Source organism: Erinaceus europaeus, chromosome 15 (genome assembly GCF_950295315.1).
Source record: "Erinaceus europaeus chromosome 15, mEriEur2.1, whole genome shotgun sequence".
Taxonomy (NCBI): domain Eukaryota; kingdom Metazoa; phylum Chordata; class Mammalia; order Eulipotyphla; family Erinaceidae; genus Erinaceus; species Erinaceus europaeus.
In genome coordinates this window covers 38,955,608-38,980,751 of record NC_080176.1, presented here as the reverse complement: position 1 = coordinate 38,980,751, position 25,144 = coordinate 38,955,608, and the positions used below count along the sequence as shown (strand labels likewise).

The window sequence follows — 25,144 nt, the reverse complement described above, 5'->3', positions numbered from 1 at the left end:
CCTGTAAATTAAAATTTTAATTTTTGTACTATATTTATTTATTAGATAGCTATATATCAAGAGGAAAGTGGGTGACAGAGAAGAGAGAGAGAGCAGAGAGAGAGAGAGAGAGAGACACCTACCACACTGCTTCACCACTTGCAAAGCTTTCCCCCTGCAGGTGGTGATCGAGGGCTCAAACCCAGGTCCTGGTGCATTGCAGCATGTGTGCTCAGCCAGGTGTGCCACCACCTGACCCCCAGAAATTAAATTTTTATTCCTTTTTATTGTCATTATAAAACAAATTTGATGCCTAGAGGCTTGATATAAAATTATAGTCAAGTACTGGCAAAAAATTTTGATTCTTGAGATAAAAATTGATACCAACTAATGTGAACATTCTCATCTGCTTGTCATGCTCTCAAGGATTTCTGGAAGTGTGAGTATGTGGTACACATGTTTATGCCTCCAGAAATAGTCAGAATAGTGAGAAGAATAAATCCAGGCGAGAGCCCTGTCTCAGCTCTTTGCTCCATCAGTCCTGACCCCTTGCTGTTTGTCTAACATGGCAGATGTTTTCTGGCCTCAGGGTTTGTGCTTAGATGGCTCTCTACTTTGTCCCTCATTACAGCTATCTGCAAAACAAACTCCTGTCCTGTTACTTGCTTTCACTCCAAACTCTTCTAGCACCCCCACAGATATTTCTGTAATTGTACATACCCTGTTTTATATTTGCTGTAATATGTTATTTTTCCCAGCAAAATGTAAATCCTCAGGGGGGCTATTTGGGAGAGTAAACGTATTCAAATTACTATATTTGTATAGTGCCCATCTACTTTATGAATTTTGTAACCTAACACCTTACACAAAGCAGGAAACAGGAAATAAGTCTGCTACCTTAAACTGAAATATCTAAGAAAGAATAGAAAATAACCCTTCATGCTTATTAGAAGAGTTAGGTTTATTTTTTTTTACACTATGTAGTTTCTTAGAAACTATTTGAAACAAGTAGAACTTATTGTTTAAAACAAATAGAAAAATAAACAAATAATTTATAACTTTAAAAATTAAGTAGTGATAGTTTCTTAGAAAAGTACAGATAGAAACATACTCTCCCTTGTAATTATGTAGTGTGCTATGTAGTTCATACCTGAAAGAGGTTAAGTGACAAGTGAAAGCCTGTACAAGTCCCCATAGCACTGCAAATAATATTTCGTTAAACATTGCATTACAGAAGACTTTTTCCACTGAGTCTGAATGATTTTCACTATACAGGTTGTTCCTGTTTGAATGGGGAACTAAATGATATGCAGCATGACGTAGTAGAAAAGGTTGTATTTAACAAAATAAAGGAAAGTTAAGTTGACAGAACCATTAATGGGATCTTAGCTAGTCCTTCCTAAGCTTCATTCTCTTCAATGCTATAATAGGTATGACCCATACTGTGCTTACTAGATAGGGTTATTGTGAATAACAAAGAATACCTTTAGGAATTAGAATTTCTTAATAAACACGGTGCTCTCTATAATGTTGCGGATGGTACATGGTCTCCATAGTAGCTATCTAAGTATACACTTTGCTATGTATGCACACATTCACGTTGTTTATAGACAGGACACTGTTCACTTAGCTTATTATAAATTCACTGAAGACTATAGTTGATCAAAGTGTAATGAAATAAATCTTCATACTTCCATAAAGTCGATGGATTTGAAAAAGCAAGATTAAATATTAGAATAAATTTAGAATCAGTGAAAACTAACAAGCAAATAGAATGTAAAGACCACAAAGGTAAAATATTACCTTAACTTGCTTTGAGGTTAGTCAACCTCAAAACACTGTTTCAGGCAGTCGCAAGGACTGGCCTGAGGATCCCGGTTCCAACCCCCGGTCCCCCACCTGCAGGGGAGTCGCTTCAGAAGCGGTGAAGCAGGTCTGCAGGTGTCTATCTTTCTCTCCCCCTTTCTGTCTTCCCCTCCTCTCTCCATTTCTCTCTGTCCTATCCAATGACAACGACATCATCAACAACAATAATAATAACTACAACAAAAACAAAACAAGGGCAATAAAAGGGAATAAAAATATTTTTTAAAAAACACTGTTTCACGCAACAATAAGCATAAAGGGTAGAAATATCTGTAAACAGACTAAAGGTGTTCTAGTTAGTAAATAGAAAATACTCTGACATCATTGGTATGAAACATATCCCGGAGAAGATGAAGCAGGTTTGCTAATGAAGTGAGAAAATAGCCTTGAGTGTCCATGTGATAGCTTACCCACTGGATGCACTGCTTTACCACGGCTCAAGACCTGTGTTAACCCATCCCCCCTCACAACAAGGAAAGTGAAAGCTTCATGAGTCCTGGATCAGTGTTACTATATTTTTCCTGTCTTTGTATCTCCCCCTCCCTGTTTGTGTCTCTGTCTCTTGTACTCTGTGTGGGAAAAAAAAAGAAATAGAGAAAGAAAGAAGAGGAATCCACAGGGAATGGTAAAAATCATGCAGGTGCAAACCACCAGCAAAATCCTGATAGGGGAAGAACAGCCTTGATCAGACTGACTTGACAAGATTGGATGTTTGAGCCAGATCTATTTATTTTCAGATAAATCTAATTGCTATCTTAGGAATTTTGCATTTATAAGTTTGACTTACAGTAAGGAAGCAGAGATGAGTTGTAATAAAAGTGATTCCTAAAAATATCTCCGGAAATATGGAAGCTAGTTGTGAATAGTAACCACGTGCTTAGTAATGATCACTCTTCAAAAAGTAAAGAGCAATAAAAGAAAGAGGCTAAATGGGAGGGTGAGACTTAGATGACTTAGGGAGGGATAGATGGCTATATCAGCAAGCTGAAAAAACAAGCAGACAAACAACAACAACAACAACACACACACACACACACACACACCTTCATAGTTTAAAACCTCTAGAGATTGGGAGATTGAAATCATTTTGTTAAAAGGTATTCTTTCAGCACCACAGCGGAGTCTGGATTGGCATTTTGTCACACCAAATTCAAATGGTTCCAAAACAGATTTTTCCCAGACATGTCACACTATGTGAAGTAATTTATGTCTCAACTATTATTAAGTAACTGTGACAAGCAAAGTGCATAAGCAAACATACACAGACACGTATTGTTTTATACCTCGTAAGGAACTAAGCCTTCACAATGCACATACATCCACATACAGTAAATCATATACTTAATGGATGTCAAGAGTAGATGGAAGCAGAAGTAGGAAAATTCTCAGATGCATAGTAGAGATCTTCAACAATGAAGATGCAAAATGTCTGCAAAGGAATGACGAGATTGAAGGGCATCTAAGAAACTGCTGCCTGAGCTCTGCAGAGTCTATAGAATGTGCTGAATATTTAAATTATCCTCACCATCCCTCCCCGAATCATATATACTCTATGAAAGAATGTTCTCAAGGAGCAGAAGCTCAATTTAACAAACAGTCCTATGCCTCTTGATATTTTATATGGATAATATCAAGCTCTGTAAACATATATTATCGGTACTGATCATGCAGAAATTTGTAGAACTGTGGCCCAGTCTTTCTGGGATAATTTAAAATGGGACTAAAAAGTCTTATCTGGTTGAATAATGCAGAATACTGGTATGTTTGGTGGTGGCTATCTGTTTATCACGGATAATTTCCGATAGTTTGAATAGAACTGGAAAATTTTGTGTTGGGCATGGCTACTGAGCAGGCAACACTTTGTACCAGAACAAGCTATGAAGTATGGTCCCAATAGATGCAACTACGTATCAATAGTTCAGAAGCGAGAGAATCCACAGTAAGTTTGAGGCATGATGGAAGACCCACTTGTCAGTAGTTGTGATATCTTTTCATAGATGTTCTACATGAATCACACAAATGTGGGTGTGTCTGGACTGGGAAATTGGAGTTTACAGACCAACTTTCATTCCAGAGGTCCCAGATTCAGTTCATAGAACTGCCACAAACCTCTCTGTCTCCCCTTCTCTCCCTCTACATAAATTAATCTTTAAAAACTGTGGAGGGTGAGGTATAATAACACCTGTTTTGGAGAAGTGGGGAAATATACCCTGGTACCGACAGTGATCTCATAAATCATTTTTTTTTCCAGAAAAGAGATATAGAAGGTGGAAAAAAAAAACAAGTAATTTTTTCTTTAACTATTTCAGTTAAAGATATTTTACTTTAGTGTTCCAGAATTCTGGCCTTGCTGCATTGGTCACATTTTGTGAGTCAAGGGCAAGGGAGAATGCTTTCTATCAATGGATCTTCTTTCATTACCTATAATGAATGAGAGGGTCAGGCGGTAGCGCAGCAGGTTAAGTGCTCAAGACTGGCTGAAGGATCTCAGTTTGAGCCACCCACTCCCCACTTGCAGGGGGTGTCTCTTCACAAATGGTGAAGGAGGTCTGGAGTTGTCTAACTTTCTCTCCTCCTTCTCGCCTTCCCCTCCATTCTCCATTTTTCTCTCCTATCCAACAACAATGACAATAATGACAATAATAACAAGAGCAACAAAAGGGAAAAAAATAGCCTCCAGGATTTGTAGCTCAGTCACAAGCCCCAGTAATAACCCTGGAGGCAAAAACAAAAGAAAAACATGAAATTAATGGAATCAATTATTTTGCAATTCTAACACTTTATTATTCTATGTAAGCTTGTATCAATTCTTTTGAATTTAAAAAATATGAGAATATGTTATTCTTTTGTTTAAAGATACTTTTTGAAGTTGTGAATGTGAAAAATTGTAAATCTAAGTAATTTCAGTTCAATCAAGGACTTAGAAGAGTTTCATAGCTAATATTTGTGCATATGTTGTAGTGGCACAGTATGTTTTATAACAGATAAAGTGAAGGAAACACACTTCCAGCCTAAAAATGTTAGTGCTCAGGTGTAAAATATAACAAGAATAATAAATGAAACACCCATAGCTTTGTTTGGATGTAGGTGTTAGAAGGATCGATTAAATGAATCTTTAAAAGCAGTGAGCAGGAGGAGGAGAAAAGGGTGTGGCTTGACATGCTGCAGTAGGAAAACTGTTCAAGTGGAAATGATGGACAAGAGAAGACAGACCTCAAAATGAAAATAAGAAGCCAGAGAAGAAATGAGAACATCAAAGAGTGGGAAGTAAATGAGACAAGATAGGTTAGTGGAGATAAGACTGATAATGACAAAATAATGTAGCCACACAATAAGGTGACTGAAATGTCCAAAATAAGACGAAGCATTCTGGAGATAAGCTGTTGATCCACCAGAACATGAAGTATTTATTGTGGAACAATAGCTGCACAGATAAAACTGGGAATATAAACAATGAAGAGCTGAGTGGTTCAGGAGGTGGCACAGTAGATAAAGCATCGGACTCTCAAGTATGAGGTCCTGAGTTAAATCCCGGGCAGCACATGTACCAGAGTGATGTCTGGTTCTTACTCTCCTAGCTTTCTCATTAATAAATAAATAAAATCTTAGAGAGAGAAGAGCTGATACTCCACAGGTGCCTTCGTATAAAGAAAAGTGGAAGGAAGGATATACTTTTTTTTATATAGTTACTAACAATATACTGTTTATTTGAAACCTGCTAAAAGAATAGATCTGTGTTGTTAAAATTCGTAAGGCTCTTGCTGGGCGGGCTAGCTTCACGGGCGGGTAACAGAGACGACCAGAGGCATACGGCTGGGCAGGGAAGCTGTATTTCTTTATTCAGGAACAACGATTCATAAACTAAGACAAACAATCACCAAACAGAACTCGGCTGTCTCTTTGCGGCGGCGCAAGCACTCTCTCTTACTCTGGAACTCTCGAACTCCGGCACTCAGGAACTCTGGGACTCTCTAACTCTGTCACTCTGGAACTCTGGTGGGGTCCCTCCGGGCGGGGCCAAGCGGGGCCGCGAAATTAACTGGACTGATCTAATTCTCTTGGCGGGGGAGAACTAGAACCCAATGTAAAGCATACAACAGATCTGAAGGGAGTCAGGCCGTAGTGCAGCAGGTTAAGCGCACTTGGCACAAAGCACAAGGACCCGCTTAAGGATCCCGGTTTGAGTCCCTGGCTCCTCACCAGCAGGGTAGTCGATTCACAAGCAGTGAAGCAGGTTTCCAGGTGTCTTTCTCTCACCCTCTCATGTCTTTACCTCCTCTCTCCATTTCTCTCTGTCCTATCCAACAACAACAAAATCAATTACAACAACAACAATAACTACAACAACAATAAAAAACAGCAAGAGCTGGGAATTGGGTGGTAGCACGGCGGGTTACGCGCAGGTGGTGAAAAGGATCCTGGTTCCCCACCTCAGGAGTTGCTTCACAGGTGGTGAATCGGGTCTGTTGATGTCTTTCTCCCCACTCTCCCCCCCCATTCCCCTCCTCTCTCCATTTCTCTCTGTCCTATCCAACAATGACGACATCAATAACAATAATAATAATTACAATAAGGGCAACAAAAGGGAAAATAAATTCCTTTAAAAAAACAAGAGCAACAAAAGGGAAAATAATTAATTAATTTAAAAAAGAATAAATCTGAAAAGTTCATATCACAAGGAAACAGTTATATGTCTGGTGACAGATGTTAGACAAAGAAATGATCATTTCAAAACAAATACAAATATGGAGTCATTATGATGTAGACTAGAAACCAATAAATTGGCAGTTATACTTCATTAAAAAAAGAAAAGGACTCAATGTAAATCACTGTCAGTATCTTTCCTTACCTCTTATTTGACCCCCTGTTCTCAGATATCCTAACACCTACAACTTGCTTCCTATGAGACAACAGAACACTTGGTTTCTTTCAGGACAGAGAAGGTGCATATTTAAATGTCCAGTATATTAGGAGGCTATGCTCAGGACCACCACTCATTAATTCTACAATCTCTCCAGTCTCAAAAATGTCTTAATTGGCTGCCGGAATATATTATGATGAATAGTTAGGAATTATTCACACATTCATTCATTGGGATAAAGGATTGTGTATTGTAATAGATGTGAGAGGAGTCCCACCTTTATCTGCCCTTAAAGAACTCATATACTCATTTAGGAGATAAATCAATTTGATTGAAATAATCCTGACACCACATGAAGTGATTTATTACAGAATCAAAATTAATAGCAACGTTAGACAGCATCTCTATTTTGATAACGATAATGAATTTCTGATAATAATGACTTCGGCAAGCTGGGCGGTTGCACAGCGGGCTAAGCACACATGACGGAAAGTGCTGGAAACAGGCATCAAGGTGGCGGTTCGAGCCCCTGGCTCCCCACCTGCAGGGGAGTCACTTCACAGGCAGTGAAGCAGGTCTGCAGGTGTCTGTCTTTCTCTCCCCCTCTCTGTCTTCCCCTCCTCTCTCCATTTCTCTCTGTCCTATCCAGCAACAATGACAGCAATAACAACAACAATGACAATAAACAACAAGGTCAACAAAAAGGGGGAAAAATAATGGCTTCATCATCTCTGACAGCTGTGTAGTATTCCATTGAGTATGTATATGCATATGCATATGTATACACATTGTGGAGCTGTAAATGGATTACCAACCTACAGGATGGTATGGCCATGTGATGCAATTTAATGATGTTGCAACTTTTGACTTTTGCTGGGTCTCAGGGCTCTGGGCTCTGGGCTCAGTACCTGCAGAATGATTCCACCACTCCTGGCAACCATTTTCTTCCTTCCTTTCTTCCTTCCACCCTCCATTCCTTCCTTCCTTCATTTCTTCCTTTTATTTGATAGGACAGAAGGAAATAGGGAAGGGTAGAGAGAAAGAGAGGAGAGGAAAATGAAAGAGACTTGCAACACTGTTCCACCACTTGTGAAGCTTTTCTCCTGCAGGTGGAGACTGGAGGCTTGGACTCGGGTTCTTGATCATGGAAGCATACACACTTTGTCCAGTGCACCACCACCTGGCACTGATGTTACAGCTTACTGGTTATTGCTCCTAGTTCTTCATCTCTGCCACTGTTTGTACCCCTACTACCTACCATACATAGTTTCTTACTTGATAATAATGAAGACAGAAGGGTGTTTTCAGATTTTTAAACTGAAAATAAGCATACAGGTAGGATAGTAGAATAAGGAAATGCATTCTAATATAGCATAGGGTAAAGGTCCTATTCTTGTTAGAAAAGCTTATTATTTTAATTCCTATTTCTCTACTACCACTTCTTGAATGATACAAGTTTATGAAATACCCAATACAAAAAGTTAATTAGATTTGCTTTTTTTCCCCCACACCATGATTATTGCTGAGGCTTAGAGTTTACTCTAGGATTCTACCACCTTGAGTTGCCATTGTTTTGTTGTTTGTTTCTTACAGAGACAAGAGAAAAGGGAGGGAGGAAGGGAGGGAGGGAGGGAGAGTAAGACAGATACCCCAGACAGGCAAAACATCCAGGTTCAGGCCTACAGGTGTCTCTCTGTCTCTCCCTCGCTATCTCCCTATCTCCCTTCTCTCAATTTCTGGCTGTCTATCTGATTATATATATATAATCATATATATATATGATAATATAATAAATATGTATATATGTGGTAATATAATAAAAAATAAAAATGGATTTCAATGAAAGAGGGGAGAGAGAGTGAGAGAGATGCAGTGCTGCTCCAATCACTCATGAAGGGACTAGTCCCTGCCTGCAGGTGGGGGGACCAAGGGCTTGAAGCCAGCAGGTTCTTATGCTTAGTAAGGTGTGAGCTCTATTGGGTGTAGCCACCACCTGGCCCAGACTGGTGCTATACTATAGTCACGAATCCTTTTAAGTTAGGAATTGACAGTAGGACATAGATAGGAGTAACTAAAACCAAACTGTCTCACTCAAACATAATTTTCACAAACTTAATTTTTTTTAAATCCTTGTAGTATGGATTTAGTCTGTGCACCTTCTAATTCACTAATTTCTGGTGCTGTGTGTGTTGTTAAAGAGATTTGTAGGCAGAAATACCCAAGTACTTTAAGCATGAAGGCAGTGAATCAGGGGTTACTAATTAGGTGTCTTTCTTTATGGACGGCGCTGTAGGTAAGTTGATTTTGGAAAAATTTTTATGGCGTAGAAATAACACTGAACTTAACAACAATAAGTGTGATAAGATAGATAAAAGATATTTTACCTGGAAAACTTCTTTGCCCTTTGTAGTTAGTTAAATAATCTGGAACCTTTGAAATAAATTTCAAAATCCGAATCAGAAGAAATTTGTGATGTGGAGATAAATAAATAGTACAATACAGTATCTCTGCATGAGAAACCTGGACTTGATTCAGCTGTTAATGTCAGGTAACAAGTTCAAGTACATAGGAAGACAAAGTTTTGAGAGGATTGTTATGTTAGGAGACGAACTTAAAAAGAGTTTTCATAAGCTTCAAAGTAGTGAGTTCTTACTGTCAGATTTATTTTGCATAACTCATAGAAGTTATTCTATTTTTGACATTGTGTTTTTATCCTGAATATTAGTCAGATATTTTTTGCATACTCTATTATTTCATGGTCTTTGAATTGGCAAACGCTAGAAGAAGAAAATGGTCTTCGAATATTGATGATACCTTTGAAAAGAAAATGTTTTAATGCTATTTTATCTAACATTAAAAGATAACCTAAGAAAAAATTAAACAGTGATCTGAATTTTTTTATTCTTTGATTTCAAAGTTAACAGATTAAAATTATACATTCAAGGAGTTTTGAATTTTACTTATAGAAAAATACATTTGTATAAAATTTTCATTTCTGGTAGATTTATCTAAAATTGAAAGGAAATGCTTCAATTTAGTCATCTAAAATGAAAAATTTTTTTTGGTTCTTATTAGATTTTGGCCTTCCTCCTCTTTTTTTTCTTAGCTGATATAAGAACAGAGCAATTATCTTTGCCCTGGCTTAATCTGATAACCTCACTGAACTGAGACTCTGTCTTGCATATACTCAGTACCTGTAACTCAGTGTTGAACTTGAGAAAATTGTTTTCATCTTAGTCCATAGATTGTCTCTCCTTTCCCAGGGAGTTTTTCCTAACTTTTCTAGACAGCATTATTTTGTCCTTATCAGTTATTTTACTTTTTTTTTTTCCAGGGTTATTTCTGGTGCTCAGTGCCTGCACCATGAATCCATTGCTCCTGGGGGCCATTTTTCCCTTTTGTTACCCTGGTTGTTTCACCATTGTTGTGGTTATTATTATCCTTGTTATTGATGTTGTCATTGTTGGACAGGACAGAGAGAAATGGAGAGAGGAGGGGAAGACAGAGAGGGGAAGAGAAAGATAGACACCTGCAGAACTGCTTCACTGCCTGTGAAGCAACGCCCCTGCAGGTGGGGAGCAGGCAGGGGGCTCGAACCGGGATCCTTCTGCTGGTCCTTGCGCTTTGTGCCACATGTGCTTGACCCACTATGCTACCACCCAACCCCCTATTTTACTGTTTTTAACTGTGAATCACTGTTGTTCATCTGATGAGGAATCACGAGTCTATGTTACTTAATGAAATACTTAAATCTACTTATTTTTTGTATGGGTGCTTTCCCCAATTTTAGGAACTGATTAATATCTCTTGATTATTAAACTCTCTTAGCACAGGTATTGTATAAAGTGCTGTATAATCTTTAATCTCAGGACATTGAACATTTCTGTAAGACGATAGTTTTTTTTTACTACCATTAGAATACAAATAGAAAAATCAATACTGGCATTTTAAAATGAATTATTTGAGAAAGCATGTTATCACCAGTAGCTTTCATTTTATTCTATCCATTTTTCCATTTCAGTTTAGTGGCTTGTTTTCACACGACTTCAGAATTACTCAGAAAATAACCAAGTTAAATTAGTCAATATATTAAGTATGTGTATTTCATTCTCATACAATATATCTTTGCTTGCCACAAAAGAAAAAATTATCACTGCCAACTAAAGATGCTACTGGTCAAAATATATGTCTCATTTTTAAGTAAAATATTTGTTGCTTAATTGGTCATATATACTACTATAGTTCTTACGAACAGCTATTTTCCCCTATCTGGGTTAAACCTTTTCATTTTTGCTATTTTTCCTTTTTCCTTGCTCCTAACTCCATCAATTTGTGATATTCTCTATGATATTAACTTTAAAAGCTTTACTTGAGGAATAATTATTTAACCTGTTAAGCATTTTAATTTTTTTAATTACCACCAAGCTTATCACTGGAGCTCAGTGTCTGCACAAGAAATTCATCACTCTGGCAAGTGGTGGCTTCCCTTTTTTTTTTTTCCTCTCTCTTTCTCTCTCTCTCTCTCTCTCTCCCTATCTCAACCTCCCTCCACTCCCTCCTTTTCTCCCCCGTCTTTCTTTCTTCTTTTATTTTCTCTTTTACATATTTTACTTTATTTTTATTTATTTCCTTTGCTAGGACAGAGAAACATTGAGATGGAAGGCGAAGAGAGAGGGAGAGACCTAAAACTGCTTCATCACTTAGGAAGCTTCAGTTCCTGTTGGTGGGCGCTGGGGTCTTGAAATTGAGTCTTTGCATATAGTAATGTGTATACTCAACTCCGTGCACCACCATCTGCCCCTCTTTTTCTTATTGATGATATAGACAGAGAGAAATTAAAGGGAGAGAGCCTAGCAGTGGCGCACCTAGTTGAGTGCTCATGGTACCATGCACAAGGACTCAAGTTCAAGATACTACTTCTTACCTGCAGGGAGGGATGCGCTTCACAATTTCTATTTCTCCAATTCTATCCATTTCTCTCTGCCCTGTCAAATAAAATAGAAAGGGAAAAAAATAAACTAGGATAAAATGACCGCCGAGACCAGTGGTCTCTTAGTGTTGTCACCAAGTCTCCGTAATAACCGCAGTGGCAATAAAAGAGAAAAAGGAAGAAAGAAAGGAAGGAAGGGAGGAAGAAAAAAAGAGAAAAGAAAGAAAAGAGGAGAGAGAGAGAGACAGCTAGAGACCTGTAGCGCTGCTTCACTGCTTGTAGAGCTTCCTTCTCTTCCCCCTTACAGATGTGGGGGAAACTCCTAGAGTTTTAATTTCTAAATTAGTGAAGGGGGTTGGCACACCCAGTTGAGCACACATAGTACCATGACCAGGGACCTACATTTGAGCTCCTGCTCCCTACCTGCAAGGCGGACACTTTATGAGCAATGAAGAAAGTCTGCAGGTGACTCTCTTATCTCTTTTTCTTTTTCTCCCCCCCCACCCCAATTTCTTTTGCTCCTTTCAAATGAAATAGAAAGGAGAACAAAAGAGAAAAAAAAGTATCAGTATGTGTATAAATTGCATATAATGTACCTATAGGCTTTCAAATACACATAGCCTGGAACATCTTTCAACAAACCAAATTCTCAAGAATTACCCAGAGGTCTAGAGTTCAAAATCTCCCTCACACATATTATAAATTTCTTTCTATTGGCATTCCCAGAAACAGGGACAGATGCTGATTCGTCTATTTCATCTCTTCAGATTGGGAAAAGAGTAGGGCAAAGCCCATGTAACAGATCCTCTTTTCAAGACCAGACTATAATGTAGCGAATAAAAGACATCAAAATGATAAAAAATGTAGACTTACTTAGATGAAAGCTTGTATGGTTTCAAGTATAAAGCCCTATTGTTTCACTAGTAGTTTACTAAATAAATATTAATCACCAAAAAAGAAAAGAAAGAGAAGAAAAGGAAAGAAAAGGAAAAAGGAAAGGAAAAAGGAAAGGAAAGGAAAGGAAAGGAAAGGAAAGGAAAGGAAAGGAAAGGAAAGGAAAGGAAAGGAAAGGAAAGGAAAGGAAAGGGAAAAAAGGCCTCTGGGAGCAGTGGATTCATAATGCTGGCATCAAACCCCAGGGATAACTCTTGAGGTAATAAAATATGTAAATTAATTTTTAAAATAAATACATTAGTGAATTCTACTTAAAAGAACATTTAACAAGGTGTAAAGTACACATAAAAGTGTGATAACCATTGACAAGTGTCTTTGTCATACTATTTCATTTCATTCCCATAAAAACCCACCAAGTATAGTATACTAAAATAGTTTCTGTCTATTGTGGGTATGCTACCTGACAGTCAAGGCACAAAGCACTTTTATATAGTGCTTACTTGCTTCTCATATAAACTCTAAGATGTATGTTTTTGTACTTTTAACTTACAGGGAAGTTAGCTAAGACCTAGGATTTTTAAATAATTTGCTACACAGCTAAAAGATAAAGCCACAAAAACAGCAACTACTTGTGGAAATTAAGATCCTAAAGTTGCTTTCCTACCGAGACTACTGGCTATATTTAGAATGAATATTTCATAGCATCATGGTAAGACATCCTAATTTCAGTGGTTCCCTATGGAGTCTGAGACTAATTCTAACTTTGGGAATACTGAATGAGGAGGGGACTGTTTTAGTGCTGGTGGGACATACTGACAGGATGATTGTGTACCTTTATGTGTTGATGTTCTAAATAGGCAGCAGTGGTAGGTAGAAAATCGAGTAGATTTTGAGAACCAGGCGGTGGAGCACCTAGTTAAGCACACATATTACAGTGTGCAAGGACACAGTTCGAGCCTCCAGTCCCCACCTGCAGGGGGGAAGCTTCATGAGTTGTAAAGCAGGGCTGTGGGTGTCTCTCTGTCTCTTTTCCTATCTCCTCTCTCAACTTCTCTCTGTCTCTATCCAATGATACATAAATAAATAATTTTTTTAAAAAAGAAAATCAAATAAATTTAATCAAGTTCAACATGGTTATCCATCATTGAGATTCAGATATCAAACAAAAATCAAATAGTTAACAGACTACAGTCAGGGGTCAGGACTTTATTCCAGAAATAATAAGTGGTAACTAGGGTTTAATCCCTGTGGGATAAAGCCAGACCCATTCCTTAAGGCAACATCTGGAGAATAACTCATTGCTCATAACAAGAGATTTTTTTGGGGAAAAAAAATCTGTTGATCAGTATCTGGGACTAAGGGCTTTTCAGGGTAGGTAGGAAGTTAATAGGGTTGGAAGAAAGCTTTTGTTTGTAAAACTTAAAAGAACTGTATGGTTTTCTTTTCTTCTTTTTTTTTTTTCTTTTCCACTATATGGTATATGATTTTCTTTGTGAGCTGGGAGAGTGGGCATACAGAACTTTGATGCTGATGTGGTGTGGAACTATACATTGTAATATTACAGTCTTGTAACAAACTATTAATAACAAAATGTTTTTTTAAAAAAATGAAAATAAAGAAACAATTTTGCCACCCAAAAGAGAAGAGTCATGCCCATTCTGTGACTCAGTCCGCAATGTCTCTGTGTCCCTGCAATATAGGGAAAACAGGAAATGTCCCTATGGCACAAAGTCTAGTATAAGAGTCTGGGACACGAAAGGAGCCTGGGGTAAGCAGAATTGCCATTGCTGGAAAGGGAAGAATAAGCCCATAAAATAAATCACTGTGAAGCACCTGGTTGAGCGCACATGTTACAATGCACAAGGACCTGGGTTTGAGTCCCTAGCACCCACCTGCTGGGGGAAGCTTTGCGAGTGGTGAAGCAGGGCTGCAGGTGTCTCTCTTTCCCTCTCTACCTCCTCCTTCCCTCTCAATCTCTGCCTGTATCTGTTCAGTACATAAAACTAATAAAAATAAAGAAAAAACTCATATATATATGTATATATATATATATAAATGTATGATTTCAACTGGAAAAAACTGACACATTTTTAAGTCTGAGTAGTAGCAATATAAGTGTGCCTGTATTTAAAATTAGAAATGTTTGAAATAAAAAAATAATCATTGAAGTAAAACTTTTGTAGCTTGGATAAATTCCAAACTAGTCCACAGTTAAGAATCAGTGATTTGTTAGAATATAGAGAAAATTGCTTAGATCAGAACAAAGTTGGGGTTTTGTTGTTGTTTGTTTGTTTGTTTTTGCCTTTTGGTCAGAACACCACTCTTCTAGCTAAATGGTGATGCCAGGGATCCAACCTGGGACCTTTCACATTGAAATCCTGTGCAAAACAAAGTGGTATTTAAAATATCAATGAAAAAATATTTTAAAGTATTCAGAATGCATTTTGAGCATCTCGATATATGTCTGAGAAAAGTTCTAGTAGATGTGAATGGAGAGTGTGAAAGAAACTGGAATTATCACTGAAAATTTACAGAACTAGAGACATTCGTAGCCCTCAGATTGAAATTATTCTCTCAGTATTGAAGAGGACAAATGAACAAATGCTTTAAATTTAGCAATAAAACTTTAGAACACTGATAACAAAGAGACCATCTTGAAGTTGACCAGTAACTGGATTTTGGTGAAACATCTGAACAACACAAGAAACCTTAAGGCATGTGATATTGTCATTATCAAAAAATCAAAATGCTGCACGATTTGAAGGAGAGCCATCTTTAAAAATGCCCTGAAAATGCTACTGTAAGTTTATCTGGAAATGACCCCGGCACAAACTGTTAAATCCCAGTGGGTTTGGGGGTTGGGCTGTAGCGCAGTGGGATAAGTGCATGTGGCGCAAAGCGCAAAGACCAGCATAAAGATCCGGTTTGAGCCCTGGCTCCCCACCTGTATGGGAGTCGCTTCACCAGTGGTGAAGCAGGTCTGCAGGTCTTTATCTTTCTCTCCTCCTCTCTGTCTTCCCCTCCTCTCTCCATTTCTCTCTGTCCTATCCAACAACAATGGCATCTATAACAACAACAATAATAACCACAAGGGCAACAAAGGAGGAGAAAAATAGCCTCCAGGAGCAGTGGATTAATGGTGCAGGCACCGAGCCCCAGCAATAACCCTGGAGATCAAAAAAAACAACAACAACAGTGGGTTAAAGGCAAGATATAATACTAGTCATGGTTATATTACTCACAGCCTGTATGGCTTGGTACAGTTGCTTAATCAATAAATAAGAATAACAACTTCTCATCTGTATACCCTCACGGTTTTATTTCAGTTGAGTTCTGTGCACACATTAATACAATATAATTATACAAAATTAATATTTTACCATAGAAATTAATATAATTTATGATTCTTGACCTCTTAGATTGTTATACATTAGGCTTATAAACAAGCAAGAAAAAACACAAAATATTTTTGTAAAGGAAGAGCTTGAAGATGTAGTAGGGTATATACTTTTCCCATGTGCAAAGACCCAGGTTCAAGCTCATGAGAGCAGCATGCAGAAGGGAAGTTTTATGAGCACTGGAGTTGTGCCGTGATACCTCTTTATCTCTCCGGAAATCATGAAATCATATAGGCATAAATCCCTGGTGATAACCGGATGGTAAAAAAAAAGTAAGTAAATTTCAAAGTTATGTATAACAAGTAAGCACAAACATTTTTGAAGTCATACCAAGCATGGGACTATAAACTGAATAGACAGGATGAGGCTAGATTTTTATACTTTTATAAACTATATATTATGAATTAGTGCCACTTCTTACTGTGAATACATTTAACCCTATCCAATTTTAATAATTGTTAACATATGCCGTATTTGCCGTATTGTCTGACACAAATATGTATTTTTCTAAATCTTCTAAAAGTAAATTTAAAAACGTCATTCCATTTTATGCTTAAGCATTCAGGATGCATTTTCTAATAATAAAGTCATTTATTCATTTAGCCAAAATATTATTATCACATCTAAGAAACTAAATAGTTATTTCCTGATATTATGTGATAAACTTTTCAGATTTTCTGTTTCCTAAATTTTTTAATTTTTTGTATTATCTTTATTTATTTATTGGATAGAGAAATTGAGAGGGAAAGGGGTGACAGGGAGAGGTACCTGCAGCACTGCTCCACCACTCACAAAACTTTCTCCCTGCAAGTGAGGACATGGGGCTCCAACATGGGTCTATGCTCATTGTAGCATATGCAGTCGACCAGGTGTGCCACTACCCAGCCTTTCTAAAATCTTTTTTTTTTTTTTTACTGTTGTAGTTATTATTGATGTCATTGTCATTGGATAGAACAGAGAGAAATGGAGAGGGGAGGGAAAGGCAGAGAGGGGGAGAGAAAAATAGACTCCTGCAAACCTGCTTCGCTGCTTGTGAAGCAGCTCCCATGCAGGTGGAGAGCCAGGGGCTCCAACCGGGATCCTTAACACCACTCCTTGCACTTTATGCCTAAAATCATTTAATAACTGTTTTCTTCCCCAATCAGTAGCCACATAGCACACTGCCAGATACTGCCTCTATCACACAAGCTGTTTTAGTGTGTTTTATTTGAGGACAACTTCTCTGCTTTCATTCTCCTCCATATTGACTTTTTGAAGATAAAGGACCAAGAATATTCACGATTTTTGTTGAATGGTTCTCTGGATTTATATTTTTTTCCTCACAGTTGTATATGTTCCTCTATCCTTGAATTTATCAAAGATTAAACTTTTCATTCTAAAGGGGAATCTTTTTTTATGATATTGCATCATACTGCATCCTACACCTAAAGCTGTTTAAAATCAATTTCTCTATTGGTAAGATTATTAAGATAAGTAGGATGATTATAGTGAGTATCATCAGATAATTTCATTGTGACCATACATTCTTTTCTGTGCAGTTGAGATTTGCATACCTAAGACTCTACTTTCTTCTTTGAGCTTCTGTTCATGATTATCATGGTCTGTGTTATTTGGCATTGCAATATGATGAATTTCCAATTTTGTCTTCATTAATTTTGTTAGTCTTTAGTAAGAGCTTTCTCTCATCAAATAGGCATGAAATAGAGATCTTATGAAGAAGAAAATATGGTACTCCTTTGCCTTTATCAGTTTTCTGAGCAAGGAAAAAAGAATATTGTGATAATCACATCCAGTGTTAGCAACTAGGACTCCCCCCTCTCTATTTTGAGGGTTAATATGGATTCATTGATTTATTTTTTATATGCTCTGCTTTTTTAAAAATAAAGCAATTTACAACTACAAAATACATGTATCTTACATATTTTGATTTTATAAAGCTAACTGTGAAGCTGGATGCAGGGGGGGAGTTCATCAGAATAATGCTTTTTAAAATATACATTATTACAGATCTAATCACCTTTTAAAATATAAGATGCTCTTTTCTGAAAGTCTCTGAGTATCCTACTCAGAGTATAACTGAAAACAAAAATGTCAAAAAGGCACACTTAAATTGTTCTCAAAATCAATCAAAAATAATGAGGTGCTGGGAAAAAGTTGTATCCTTGATAATTACATCTATCGGTATCAGAAAACAAAAGAGAACAATCAGGCAGTGACAACCCCACTCCCAAGTAGCACATTAAGAAAGGCTAATGAAAAAGTCTATCTTAAAATTGTACTAAATTAGCATTTCAAGTAAATTGACAACTTAAGTGTTGATAAAGGCCAATCTGGGGCCCAAACAATGGAAGTTCTGTTTGTACTTTTATCTGCTTTTACAAGAAATGATCTCACTTGACTTTTTTTGTTGTCTTCTGTATAAAATGGAGGTAATTTTCCTAAGGAGAACTTTTCTCCTGTATGCTACAATGGTCAGGATAGTGTGGAATGTTGCCTTTCATTTAGAATTCTATTAAAATGTTGACTTGGAAGAAGGATCAGGATGGTAATAAATAGATCATCACCATACTTTTGCATGGCTTGGCTATATATTTGGGAAATGTGCATGTTGGTGGAAGTTAAGTTCAAACTACAGTGTATAGCTTGTTGTATTGACCCCATTAAATTCTTCTATCATCTAGACCGAAGTTTAGGAGTTTATAGACAAGAAGATGGCTTTATTAATAATAGATATAAAAGGTATAACTTAGACATTGTCCTAAGAGTAGGATTATTATTTGACTTATTAACAGTGAGTAAACCATTTTCTTTCAGTAATAAAACAAACATACATCATCTTCAAATGTGTCAGTTCATTTTGAAGCTAGTAATAAGTGCTGGTATTTTATTATTTGGGTTTGTCAAGTGATTTTATTCTTTATTATTAGATTAGGGAGAAAAAGAAAGCCCTGGTATATTCCACCAACATATTCATCAGTCATCATTTTTTGAGACAGTTTTCGACATATTGTATGTTTTACTGTGCTAACAAGAGAAAAGACTAGCCATTAAGTTTATGTTTCTTTGTTTTTCAGCAAGGTCACATATCAGGAATAATGCTAGAAGTATGCTAATAAACAATATACAATGTAGGTCATCTGGGAGTAAGAAATATTTTCTAACTAGTTCTAAAGGGAAATACTGTTTAAAAAAGGGATAGATGTTATTTACGCAATACATGTTGTTCTATATGTCACCAACAAAAGCATCTTGTAAACAGCTCAGCACAGTAAATCTTGCATGGTGATTGTCAGGGTTTTTCAAGTTCATAGTAGATTTAGATTCAGCATACTCAATTCACAAGATGCCTAATGTAAAAAGCCTGTTAGATTATTTAGGAAGCTTCCACTGGAAAGACGCTAGCAGTTCAGTGTTTTATAAGAAATGCTGTGCTCTGTTACAGAAGCAGATATTATTTATGTAAAGTGACAATGCTTGAGAAAATTTTACATTAATGCTGTTTATAGTTTTAGTCACTAATGAAATGCTTAATTATTTTTTGTGTGTGCTTAACTTTGATTTTGTTGAATTTTTTGCAGATAATTGCAATTTATAGACTGGTATTTCCTGTTGCTACCATTAGTGAAGCAATTTCATTTGACTGCTAGAGAAATGACAAATCTACATAATTGTCTTAAAAAATGTCATTGATGTAATTTTACAAATGTCATTTTCTCATGTGTTAGTGACTTTGAACATGTGTAATTCTGTAATGGTTTGTTTTGTATTCCAATATGGATTTTAATTGTAAATATAAAGCTTTCTGATAAAGAACATCATATAATTTTATTCTAGAAAGCAAAAACAGTGCTTTACTTATTGACTTCCCCTAATATGCCCTGAGCCATACGAGAAGAGAAAGTGATAAAAATGTGAAATCATACAGACTACTGTTTATCAGAGACTGTAGCATTTGGAATCCAGAAAACTTACTTCTCCTTCCAGCTATTGGACATGACATCAGGCACCTCTTACTTCCTGACGTCTCAGTTTCTTTGTTTATGCAAGAACTCTAAGCGTTGTTTTGTACAGTTTATAGGATATTTGTAGAAGATGGTATTTGAATGTTCATCATGATATGACTTTGTTATAGGGTAGTGTGCATTCAAATGCTGGTATTTAGTGACCAGAAAAAGCCTTTGTGTTACAGACTTGAGCTGAAAATTGTGATCAGTCTTTTAAGGCGAATCTGTGAATCAGATGCTCCTGTTCATTTTCCTTAGAGCTATCTAACCAATCCTGCAGTCAGAATGAAACTCAGCCCCCTCTGACAGAATTTTTTGGTACTTCAGATTTAGTGACTTAAGATTTTTAGTTTTGAAAATTATATGTACTATACCATCACCATGGGCTTTGTCTGTTCTATTTGTAATAAAAAGTACAGTTTTTTGATCTAGCCGTGAGGTCTGAATTAGAAATTCTTGGAAATGCCCAGTCAGTTTTCCAGTACTTCACTTAGTAATATATATATAGGAAGTGAGTAGGTTTTGTGACTTTTTAAAAGAAGACAATAAAAATAGTGTGTGATTAAATACTTCTTTTTATACTTGTTTTCTCAGAAGAAGACCTACCAGTGCATCAAGTGTCAGATGGTTTTCTACAATGAATGGGATATTCAGGTTCATGTTGCAAATCACATGATTGGTGAGTGATAAACTCAATCTTGTTACAGCTAGATTTTTCTCCTGCTTCTGTACATCAATGTCTATAATTAAATAGGGTTAAAGATCAATTAATTGTTTGACCATCTAAGATTTACCTAGGCATGATTGATTTTTTTATTCTTATTATTAGGCCTGATAAGACATTAACACATTTTATTTACTGTAAGGGCTAGTTTAGACTTCTGCAGAGGATTATATATCTATTGCCAGTGAAAACACAGGTGATTAACAAATTAAACTTCTAATCATTTTGGCATTATTGAAAACTAACAGGAATGGTTAATGAACTGGATGTTAGCTTTCCATAGAGTTTTAGACAGGTTTTAATTTCAGAAGTTATTATGATAATAGCACTGCTGTGTGTTGCCTAAGCATCTTTGTATCAAAATCTTAAGTGGTGAGTTTTTGTGTTAAGGAAACATAAATATTTTAAATTTTCATACAAAAGTTGTATATGTGCATTTTTAACAGCCTGGAAATAATGGTGATCATAAAAATTATGTAAAGAATTCAGTAATCATTTTTATTTCTCAGCAAATTTTGCGTAGTTCTTTATAAATGTTACTTGACTATCTAAAGTCATTCTAGGCCAGTATTTTCAGGGCATTGACATTTATCTTAGGGGCTAGAACTAAAAGAATATTTTTTCACTTATTTATATTGTTCTATTATCTGTTAACTCCTCCAGGTTTTCTGTTTTTAACTTGATAAGCACTTAGTAATAATGCTGAGAATTTTACTAGCCAATTAAACTTTATCAAGCAAATCTTTTTCTTTTAATAAAATGACAATTTCTATTACTTTATATTATTTGTGTTACTCATTTCTATTCTTGGACTATGAGAACTTTTTATTTTATATTTATTTCATGGTATTTTATACTATCATAACTAATTATAACACTATAAAAAAAAGTTCAGTTAACATCATATTCTCCTGGTATCAAACTCTAGCGAAGGGAAGAAATTCAAAAATTTAGACTTTGAGCTTGTTTTCTGGAGTAGAAAAGTCTTCTTGTAAACAAATCAAGAGCATTCTGAAGAAGTTGACAAAGCCAGGGTGCTCCTGCTATTACTACTATTTTATAACCTACTATTATAAAGCCTCTAATGCACTTGGAGAAATTAATGAAGATAAATTCAAACGCATATTGGAAAATTGATTACTAGTTTCCAGTAGGCTTTGATTTATAGTTTTCAAATGATAGATCTTTACGAGGATTATTGCTTATAAAAGACTAAGTGCTTAATTGTGCAAAATGGAGCACAGACAATAACAGCTGCATATTGATAACTTTGTTTCCCCATACAAACTGCTAATACTATTAGTGATTTTCTTAAGACATTAGATAGCACAATTGTAAAAGTGACAGAATAACACTGACAGTTTGACTAAGAATGGAGATCATAGTGCCATGGTGTAATAGAGTAAAATAATGAATTTCCTGCAATGTATGTCTATTTTGAGTTCAACAAAATACTCTAGTTCATACATGGGGGTGGGAGGGAGCACTTGAGTTAGAAATAAATTAATTCTCTTTGCCAAATGATAGATGCTTATATTTTCCACCTCCTTGTTTCATGAGTACAGCTTATTGGTGGCAGTTATCTGTTATTCTGCGTCATCCTGCCATTTTATGTGGGGTACAGTGAAAGCATTTCTGGGAAGTTTACATCTTATGCAGTATCTGGGAAGTTTACATCTTATGCAATATCTGTGAGTCACTCTGGGCTATACTTCTGATTAGTGTTACTCTATGTCAACGTATTTTTTTTTACTCTGGATTTATTATTTATGTCATAACTGGGATGAACAGAATGAACATATTTTATTTATCTGTTATTGGATAGAGACAGAGAGGAATTGAGAGAGAGAGAGGAAGAGAGACCGAGAGACGCCTGCAGACCTGCTTCACTGTATATGAAGCGACTCCCCTGCAGGTGGGGAGCCAGGGGCTCAAACCGGGATCCTAAACGGTCCTTGTGCTTTGCGCCATGTGCGCTTAACCCTCTCTGCTACTGCCGACTCTCAAGACAGAATGATACCTGCAGCCCTGCTTCACCACTTGTGAAGCTTTCCTCTGCAGGTGGAGACCAGGTGCTTGAACCTGTGTCCTTGTGCACTATAATGTGTGTACTTAACCAGGTGCGCCACCGCCTGGCTCTTGAGCATATTTTTTACCACAGTATCACTATACTTTTGCGTGTAATGAAGCTGAATTGAATTTGAAGTGATTTTTGATTTTATGGTTTTACTATGATTTTTTTACTATGATTTTTTATACTATGATTTTCCACAGTTTTAATTTATTTATCTCAGAAAATTTTTAAAAATTGCTTTATACCTTTCTCTTTATATTTATTTATCTCATGTTAGTTGCATCATTAATACTTTTTAAAGAACCCACATACAGACACACCTTAGGGTGTATTAATATGAAACTCATCTCCTCTTGGGATCTGAACCTGTAACAATCCACCTTCCATCAGAGAAGCATTTTTTTCCCCTTTACATAGAGGGCATAGGTAATTCAACTCATGCTATTTTAATTATAAAATATAGAATTATCTTGCACTTGAGGCCCAAACAAATGAATTGCACCCACTTCATTGTTATATTTGTTGACCTTGTATCCAAGCCCTTGAACTCCATTTATGTTGTTAATATCTGGAGAGAAAATGTGTGTGATGGGAGAATGTCACAAAGGCTAAGATGCCCTTTTTTATAATCCTAGTGTGATGCTTAGTCTTTCAAATGAGGCAGGCAGCATTATTTTGTTGACCAAAAAGCTTCCATTGAAGGTAGGTATTTTTCAGGTTGTGTGTCCGCATATGTTCTGGGTTTAATAAAAAAAAAAAAAAAAAAAACTCAGCTAGACATTTAACAGGACAGAGGGATTAGAGAGACTATCTGAAAAGCTTCTACTCTATTTAAGAGCACATATAGTTTTGGGTTTTGTTTCTTTACTTTTTTTTTTTTTTTACATTTTAATAAGACAGTAGTCATGATTATCTAACCAAATAACTTGCATTTACTTCCTGTAGCACACATGTTTTAATGCAATTTTAGTGTCCAGGTGTCTCCGTGCTTCTTTCTGGATATTCCTGTCTCAGATTATTGGCCAGGGACAGTTGTGAAAGGAAAACTATCAATGTTTCTACCAGGTACATACCAAAGATGTTCTGTTTAAGTGCCATTTTGCAGCTAGGTGTGGATATGTGGTCTGAGTTGCAGAAATAATTACTCAATAAAAATGCATTAGGGATTTGACCTGTGTCTATTAAGAAAGAAAGAAAGAAAAGAAAACCCCATTCTGCCCCACATTTTGACACAATTTCTGTAAGAAATCAACCAGTGACTATTTAGGGGTTTCTTTTCTTCTTTAGACACAAGAGACAGAGAGAAGGAGAGGGAGAGGGAGAGAGAGAGAGAGAGAGGCTACAAAACATTTTAACAGCTTTCCTGAGGAAAAAGACTTGCCTCACTATAAGTCTGTACAGATGAGAAAAATTGTCCTGTCCTTCTTTGTTATGTAATTTCACTGGCTTTTGACCTGAGATTACAGAAAGAAGCCTTTGTGTATTTGTCTTTTAATTCATCATTTGCCCATCAATTTCTATCAGCTTAGTAAATACTTTTTGCTAATTTTCTCTGTGAAATTTCTACTATTATTATTATTAGCTGATGTGGATTAGCATAAATATAGATGAAACCAGAGAATTTAAATGTTTTTAACCCAGCAAAGGGATTGCCTCGTATAAAATTATGAGGCTCAACTGCAGTAGAGTAAATTCATAAGTGCTCTGAGTAAAGGGCTGTTAGGCATGCTGTCATATAAAGAGATGATATTGCCAAGAACTATTTATGAGAAGCTTAATTTTTTTCACTCTGATAATTCTTGACCAATAATTACCAGCCTCTAATTATCTATTTTAGTTAGAAAGAAATTTTGATCACTACGGAGGTTGGCATTGCAACTAGCACATAAATCCCCAAAGAGACAAATGTGTTCCAAACAGCCACAAACAACTGTCTCATGAAACATAGTGAGCAAATTGCAAGCGGCTGGTGGTAGACAACTAGCAGTACTCTCACCATCGAAGCCCAGTCAGCTTGACAAAGAAATGATCAAAGGGGAGAAATACCATTATCCTTGGAATTGATTGCTACACTCATAGACTTTGGAGACCGTGTGGTGAGGCTGGACCGATGGCCATTTCCAGTTCTCTTTTTCAAAGTCTTGGATGGAGAATAAGATGCAAATGGGTACAAACCAAAAAACAATTTTTAATAAGCTACTTAGCGATCATCTACCTTCATGAGTTTTATTTTCATTATTGTTATTTTTGTGTGCATGTTTTCTGTTTGACTAGAAATAATCATTGTTGTTAAGACAAATGATGCTGAAAGTAGGTAGAATACCTTGCTTTGTGAAAAGATAGAGAAATCCAGAAATAGTCCTGAGTAGCTTTGTCCTCAGTAAGTCAGGGACTATGTTTAGAGCAGTTTGGAG

The 25,144-nt window shown here is 36.4% G+C and overlaps 1 protein-coding gene across 7 annotated transcripts in view; it reads left to right on the top strand.

The window, feature by feature from the left end:
• ZNF521 (zinc finger protein 521) overlaps window positions 1-25,144 on the top strand; it is a 317,779-nt gene that overhangs the window by 151,989 nt on the left and 140,646 nt on the right. For 5 of the 7 annotated variants that reach the window (XM_060173632.1, XM_060173634.1, XM_060173628.1 and 2 more), the window contains one exon: window positions 20,527-20,611. In XM_060173632.1, coding sequence (XP_060029615.1) covers window positions 20,527-20,611 — 85 coding nt within the window. The remainder of the gene's footprint in view (window positions 1-20,526; window positions 20,612-25,144) is intronic. The other 2 variants (XM_060173631.1, XM_060173629.1) reach the window with 1 other exon arrangement.